Here is an 8399-nt window from a genome sequence, read left to right as displayed (position 1 = left end):
GAGTGCGCTGCATTGGGCTTCCGCTTGGGGTGTTGTTTCGCATTAATTGCGATTGATCGGCGCTAAAGCAGTTTCGCACTGCCACTGGCCGAATTTCAGGGAATTTTTTTCAGCATGTTTCCGATTCCCCAAATAAAAAGGGCACAAATAATAATCGGTTGCAGCTACCTCAAGTGAGGTTCGTGCAGGCTCCACTCCACTTCACTACCGCTACACTACGCTCCATCTACCTGAACCTCAATGTGGTGAACTCGCTCTGATACTTTGAGTGACAAAGGTGGGAGAAAATGCATGTTTATTTGTAAAAATCCTACACCGAAATGAGCTTAAAAATAATAAGAAGCTAAATTTCTTACTTTTCATCCTAATTTCACTCCATATCCATCCTCCTGTTAGCCGCAAAATTGGTTATTTAGAGCCAGCATCGAGTTCCTCACTCTTATAAATAATTCGCTGCTGATTTGAAAACATCGCATCCGCATGCGTGAGGGTCTGAGTTGCGACTTGACCTTTGAGAGCCAAGTTGTATGATGAATAGTATCAGAAAATATAGCATTTGTCCCCAAGAACAAGAGAAAATAAGCCAAACATTGCCAACTTTATTTCACCACACAGAGAGTACTAACAGAGAACAAGGATATCATTGTGAATCACTTTGAGTAGTCGTAGATTGATAAAGCGCTGTATAGAGTCTAAAAGCTTTATTATAACTATTATCATAAACTTGATCATTGAATGAGTGAGGCCCATCGTGATCAGGAATGGCTGTATTATTTTCAGCTCGATCTTGACAGGCAAATGGATCTACCGGTACTGTGAGTGACTGAGGGTGATGTGAGAAAATGAAAGGGTCAGGCTCTTGGGGATAATGAATCACAGTAATGAATTATTTTGATACATTTCAAAAGTTCATAAAGTTTTGATAAATCATGTAAATTTGATAATTGTATTGCTGAACATCTGAAGTCGGAGGTTAGACTGGCTTTGGATTCAGTCTATGCTCACTTGCGTAATGAGCTACTTGTATACTCAGGGATTTAGCTATGGTGCAACTCAAATGACAGCATCATCGGTCAATAGCTTCAAGACGAAGCTAGACAAGTTTTGGTCTTCGTTGCATTATGTCCACCCATGGGAACAGTGACCTTTTTCACTGCATGTTACAGCACACAGACTCAGAATGAGAAATTTAATACCCTAGATAGGAAGACAACATACAAGATTGACCTGGAAACTTGTCTGCAGAAACAACTGTATTTTTCCAGTAGATCCGGTGTAAAGGTATAAAATACGTCATTGCCTCATTGGATAAATAAACATTCCATACACCCGTTAAAGTAATAGCCTCACTCTTCATTCTTGGTGTATTCTTTTATCTCCTCCTTTTCCTAGACCTGTCCACTTCTTCTGAGGGTGTTCTGTAATAACAATCGTCACCATCAGGAACACGAGTTTTCTCGAGGAACAGTCCCAGCCAACGAACTCCAGATCTACACATGGTAAGTTGGTTGTAGAGGTTTGGTGGTCGAGTGGTCTCTGAAGCACCTTAAAAGTGCGTGGTACCTACATGTATATGCCTTTGATCAAGGCATTTTATAATCAACAATGCTGCTTTATGGTCTGTAAAAAATAAATGGAAATAGAAAAGTAGCATAAAAGGAACATGCTGAAGCTTTTCGACATGCGGTCATCCGAGTAAAACCTGCCCGTTAAGCCAAACATCAAAATTAAACAACTAAATAAACCCTAATCCTTATATTTACATCATTCTGAACCAAAAACTCAATCCAAACTCTAACCCATGCCCCTTGAGATATTAAATCCGGAGCAAATGTCGCAACAGCAAATGTGTCACCAATATATCCCCAATGAATGTCAAACATTTTTGAGTTGTGTTCTCCTACCACCTTTTTCGTTGCGACTATTACAGAATGTTTTTCCTGGTATCATGCTTAGTTTGATTGGGGTAATGGGAATTGTTGTCCTGTGCTTTTGCACCGGAATCATGTGCACAAAAGTTTGTCCGCGTACCATTTATACTTATTTTTATTGTCTGAGGAGTACTTTTGCCAAGATTTGCCTTTTACTGTTTTTTGTCTCACCTGCATAGCAGAGTGAGACTATAGGCGCCGCTTTTCCGACGGCGACGGCGGCGGCGTCAACACCAAATCTTAACCTGAGGTTAAGTTTTTGAAATGACAGCATAACTTAGAAAGTATATGGACCTAGTTCATGAAACTTGGCCATAAGGTTAATCAAGTATTACTGAACATCCTGCCTGAGTTTCATGTCACATGACCAAGGTCAAAGGTCATTTAGGGTCAATGAACTTAGACCATGTTGGGGGAATCAACATCAAAATCTTAACCTAAGGTTAAGTTTTTGAAATGTCATCATAACTTAGAAAATATATGGACCTAGTTCATGAAACTTATACATAAGGTTAATCAAGTATCACTGAACATCCTGCTTGAGTTTCACATCACATGACCAAGGTCAAAGGTCATTTAGGGTCAATGAACTTTGGCCAAATTGGGGGTATCTGTTGAATTACCATCATAACTTTTAAAGTTTATGGATCTGATTCATGAAACTTGGACATAATAGTAATCAAGTATTACTGAACATCCTGTGCAAGTTTCAGGTCACATGATCAAGGTCAAAGGTCATTTAGGGTCAATGAACTTTGGCCAAATTGGGGTATTTGTTGAATTACAGCCATAAATTTGAAAGTGTGTTGGTCTAGTTCATAAAACTTGGACATAATAGTAATCAAGTATCACTGAACATCCTGTGCGAGTTTCAGGTCACATGATCAAGGTCAAAGGTCATGTAAGGTCAAAGAACTTTGGCCACGTTGGGGGTATTTGTTGAATTGCCATCATATCTCTATAAGGGTGCGTTTATCCGCCACTTTTTCACCCTAGAATCATGATCTGAATCATGATTCAAATCATGATTCTGCAGAATCACGATTGCGTTTAGTCGAAATTGAATATAATCATGATTAGAATCACAAACATGAAACACGAAAAAAGGGGCGTTTGGAAAGACGTTTCTGCAGAATCACGTACGAAAATGTTCGAATAAACGATATCGTGATTTGAATCATGATTATATGACCTCACTGTGTCGTCGGGCTACGGCTTTCGGTTTGACTCTTGCCAAGCTTATGCTCATAGTATGTACATGATTACTCTGCATGCATTTCTTGTCATGTTCAAGTTCTGTGTTGGTCTTCGCATCGTCCACTACTTTTCATTTTTTGGTCATGTCTTCAACTTCAAGTTCTAGTAAATTAATTAACTGGAGACAATGATGAGTATAGAGTGTCAATATTAAATTGGATCTACGCTGAAATTCACTTCCGAACACCATTTTGGATTAACTAACAAGATGAATAGAAGCATATGGACCCTATATGATAGAAGTAAACAAAATTAGGTTGAATTCTGGAAGCAAAAGATTTTTTCGAGAGCCGAAACACGTGCGAAAAACTTCCTCTGTCAAACTGCGCACTAGTGATGCGCACTGGATTGGCCCGAATCTGAGGAGAAACAGCATTGGAATGACGGTCGTCTAAACGCTGATTCTGTGATATCGTGATTCATGTTTGTGTTTTGAATCATGATTCAAATCATGATTCAAATCATGATTCTGGCTTGAGGTCGCATAAACGCAGCCTAAGTGTATTGGTCTAGTTCATAAAACGTGGAAATAAGAGTAACCAAGTATCACTGAACATCTTGTGCGAGTTATAGTAGTTTTCAAAATCAGCACTGCTGCTATATTGAATCGCGTGATGCAGGTGAGACGGCCAGAGGCATTCCACTTGTTTTTCTTGTATCCCACTTACACTATATGATCCTTTTTTTTTTCATAGGATGGATGCCACTTTGAAAGAGCTATCTAGCCTAGTGAAGGAAGTCAACCCCGATGCACGGCGGAGGGGGACGTACTTTGACTTCGCCATCGTCCACCCGCACCAGAGGCGCCAACAAGCCTACCAGATGAGGGAGATCGGGATGACCTGCTCAGGACGCAAGGGACCCGATGATTCCGTGACCCTGTCGGCGCAGAATTTCGTCATCGGCGATTATATCGATATCGCCATCACCTTGCCTCCGAGGGGCGGGCTCGGAGAACGGGGAGGAGGAGGGGGGATGGGAGGCGGCGGGATGGGGATGGGAAGAAGAGGAGGTTGGGGGCGGTGATAGAAGTAAGGCTACATGTTCTAGGTAGTAAGTCAGAATGAGATTGATTCACAGGGGGGGGGGGTGAATTTGAGATGGTGTGGGGGAAGAGTTTGAAAAAATTGTGGGGGGGGGGAGGTCTTCAACCCTGGATAGACTTGGAAACTGAAGGATGCATGGTACAGTATATTTTCAAGAACTGGCAAACGTCACATATGAACCACCTAATTCAAAGTAAGCTATTGAAGATTTATACAATTTTGCCTACCAATAGATCTTTTTCCTTTCTATCCCTGATGAAATGTCCATATTGATTGAATCAATATGAAGACTTGGAGACTTGGCGTCACATTAGTAGGCTGTCTGACATAAAATCACAAGTTAGATCACAGTTTAAGTCAAACCAGAAAACGGGCTATCTGTTTGTACACAGGTTTCATGGTATGCTGATGCACAGCTTGGGAAATTATCAGTAGAACATACCATTTGGGACCTTAGTAGGAAAGTGGTCTAATAATTATATCCAAACTGTACAGCATGATGTAAGTGGACCACAATTTTTGGAACCCATCCATGTTATATGTAACATATCTTTTTTGCAAAAGCCTTCTGGTTATTAAGGGCAACTTGGAAAAAAATAAGCTATGTCATGTTGCTCTATTTTAGATTGTATGTTACATTGAAAAAAACATTATTAATACATAATAAATGGTTATATTATTAAATTTCAATGTAGAAATTTGCTTTCAGGGCCCCGGTCTTACAATAAGTTGTGATTGATTCAGTCAGTCAATCAATCTTAACTGTGAAACTCTCCCCGACATCACAGGGGCATATTTCAAATAGTTATGTACCCATTCCAAATGAAGATATCGGTGACTGGTGAATTTCAGAGTTGAGATCGTAAAACACTTGTTCATGTGTGATAGTCACATCAGTCACGATCAGGAGCCCGTTGCAGAAAGAGTTGCAATCAATCGCAACTCTAACTATCTATTGCAACTTGATTTTCAACCAATCAACAGCGCGCATTTGGGACTTGCAATTGATTTTTTGGCTTGCGTTTAAACGCAACTCTTTCTGCAACGGACCCCTGAATTTCTTCTTAATTTCTAGAATTTCTTTCACTTGTTAAATGAAGAATTATAATGACATTGACGGCTTCCCATACATAGGCGTGATGAGATCGATCACAACTTTTCGTAAGACCTGGTTCAGGTGTCTATACTCTAGTCTGCTGCTACACAAAAATTCCTAATTTTCATTGTACCCGTTTGATAAAAACAGGTCTGTTCTCCTGTAGACATTAATTTGCATTCAATCGATGAAAATCATACTGGGTAACTGGTTCAGGTCTTCTAGAAATCATATTTTACCAAATCTGTAGCAATTATGTTATCTCTGTGTTATGTACAGGTGTAGTGATTCCATCAGCAAAATTTATAGTTCTAAGTAGTTCATTAGATATATGTCAATTTTATTGTATGGGATTGTGAAACGTGTCTATATTGTACAAGTTTGTAGGTTATGAGTTGCAAGTAACGGTTCATTTCAGGCCAAAATCAGAATTTTATGATAATTTTTAACATTTGCCAGTATGGGTGTTGAGTTAATGGCATTTTTTATTTTGACTTTTCATTTTAGACTTTTTAATTATATATTTGATTTGGTCAGATAAATTGACCTTAAAAGTCATATGCCATTCACCATAAAAGTTCATTCTATTTGCCCTGGATTGGGGGGGGGGGGGGTCATTTGTTTGCAGATACATGTAGCTGTGTGACCCATATGGAGTGAAGAGCACATTGTGTAAATAAATCAGTTAATTATTTGTAATGTTCAGTAGGTTGTTTTTAAATATTATCTGACATTTATTTCATGTGACATTTGTAATGTTGCGGAAAAATTTTCAAGTTGCGATTTTGTCCAGATACACAAATTGTTCAGACTTGTTCAGACACCATGTGTGGTTAGGTAAACTTGTCAGATAGATCAGACATTTTTTTTCTTTTGGGGGGGGGGGGGGGATGGGTGCTTCACAAAGATTTAGAGTCATGCTTGAACACCAATGCGCACAGGTCATTTAATGAGTAATCTGGTTGATCTGTCCAGTGCGGTGATGCATTATAATGCACGCTTATCGCTACTGAAAAACTTAAATTTCAGTGCGAATCATAGTCACACTTTGTGAAACACCCCCTTATATTTTTATGTGATGGTCACTTGTGTTTTATTTCATTTCCAAATGCACATTAGAATTTGGTATCGTTTTGCATTTATACATTTTTTTTCTTCTGTCCTTTTTTAAATTGTCACTTTTTAAAGGAAATAATTTTCTGTGTTTGAAATGGGGTAAACGTGGAGGATGTATGTGTAAAACTGTAAATAAATCTTTGTATCATAAAGCTGTAGAATGTTTGTGTTTATTGCTCTTTCAATATTTTAAAGACTGGAGGTAAAGATGAAATAGAAAAATAGAAACTCTATTCAGCTACAAAGCACAACAATATAAGTTTTATTGATATTCACCACTTTTCAGCGGAGTATTTCACTTAAGAAAAACTCAAATTAACAGGCTTTGACTAAAGGTTTTGTTGCACTTGATAATGGCCTGAATTGTGTGACGTCACACTCACTTGGCACTGTGTCGGGATAGGTTTGTATGTAGAGAAGATCAATTATTCAGTGCTTAAATGGATGGAAATCTGCAGCGCTTGACGAGGTTTGTTTTCTGATTTCTTAATTTAACTTTTCTTCTTTGGCCTAGGAAAAATTTGTTAACAGATATTTGAACGCAGATAGAGGTTGAAAATTTTGCCAAATATAAAGCAGGAAGTCAAACATGAAAAAGCCCATCCAGAACTGGAGGTTTCACCAATTTCAGCATGCAGGAAAAGTTATTTTGATATCTCTCTTTGATAAAATAAAACCACCCAGCTTTTCTGCGTACAAACCTATGGAATCCCAATGCTTCTAAGACAGAATGACATTAGGGTCTTGAGGCCGGTGATGAGCACAAAGCATATCGTCAAAGTCTGATAATTAAAGCTATTCTCTGCTGGCAAGCATTGATTGAAAATGCATAAACCTTGTATTGCTTTGCATTGTAGCACTGTAATGTTTTTATTTCATTTGAAACAGCTTCTTAAAGGAGAATGAAACCCTTGAAACCAGCTGAATCCATATCAAAGAGAAAAATCAAAGAAACATATTGTTGAAAGTTTGAGGAAGATTGAATGAATAAAAAGAAAGTGATGAGCATTTGAATATTGAGATCACTAATGCCATGTAGTTCCTCCCATTGGCAATGCGACCAAGATCTGTGATGTCACACACGTACAACTCCCTCATTACTTGAGTACTTATTTCACTTATATTCTCACTTTTATAGAGTCTATCACAAGGTGAGGTGTTCTCTTTATGAGAGGACAAGTACAGAGGTTTCACAACATTATATCATTGATGAATCGTTTGTCATATGATTAGAATGAGCAAAAAGAGATGTTTTGGGGTATATTTTCAGTGTCCAAAAGGGGAGAGTTGTTCATCTGTGACATCATAGATCTTGGTCGCATTGCCAATGGGAGGATCTCCATAGCATTAGTGATCTCGACATTCAAATGCTCATAACTCTTCTATTGCTAGTCCTATTTTACTCAAAACTTTTGTTGATCTTATTCTTTGATTTTTCTGCTTTCACAAAAGCTAACTTGCTCCAAGAGTTTCATTTTCCTTTAAGCACATAGTTTACATATTTAGTGATTTTATATTACAAAGATTATATCCTGAAATTTTCAGTCCATTCCATGCTTGAAAAGGTGTTTTATACTAACAAGACCAAAAGACTCAGATATTCTACTTTGATCTGGCACGCAATCAAATTAAAATCTGGTGTAAAGTCAGTAAATTTATCCAATAAAACACAATTTCAGTTAATATCTATCCTTCACAACAACTGTTGGGGGGGGGGGGCACGTGTATTAATATAAGCTAGCAATGAAATGTAATAGTTACCTGCACTTTTGTGGGTATTTACCAAAACTGAAAATAGGCTTCAACAGAAATGTAATTTTGATGAGTTTTCATATGATCTTGAAAGTTTGTGTGGTGGTTCAGACTATATACAAACAGGAGAGGGAATCGTGGTCAAACCAGAGAAACAAACCCAGGAATAGAGGAAGAAATGTGAGAGATGGAGGGAGACAG

General features: G+C 38.2%; 1 protein-coding gene across 1 annotated transcript; it reads left to right on the top strand.

Moving 5' to 3' along the window:
• The first annotated feature begins 480 nt into the window (after window positions 1-480).
• Window positions 481-6598, top strand: LOC129284063 (histone deacetylase complex subunit SAP18-like). Its single transcript, XM_064098014.1, has 3 exons — window positions 481-525; window positions 1393-1499; window positions 3884-6598. The coding sequence occupies exons 1-3, from the start codon at window positions 481-483 to the stop codon at window positions 4212-4214; spliced, it is 483 nt and encodes a 160-aa protein (XP_063954084.1). The 3' UTR covers window positions 4215-6598.
• The last annotated feature ends 1801 nt before the right edge of the window (window positions 6599-8399 follow it).

The sequence above is a fragment of the Lytechinus pictus genome, chromosome 4, assembly GCF_037042905.1.
Source record: "Lytechinus pictus isolate F3 Inbred chromosome 4, Lp3.0, whole genome shotgun sequence".
NCBI classification, from domain to species: Eukaryota; Metazoa; Echinodermata; class Echinoidea; order Temnopleuroida; family Toxopneustidae; genus Lytechinus; species Lytechinus pictus.
The sequence above is the reverse complement of the archived record's forward strand: the minus strand, read 5'-3'. Positions and strand labels throughout refer to the sequence as shown.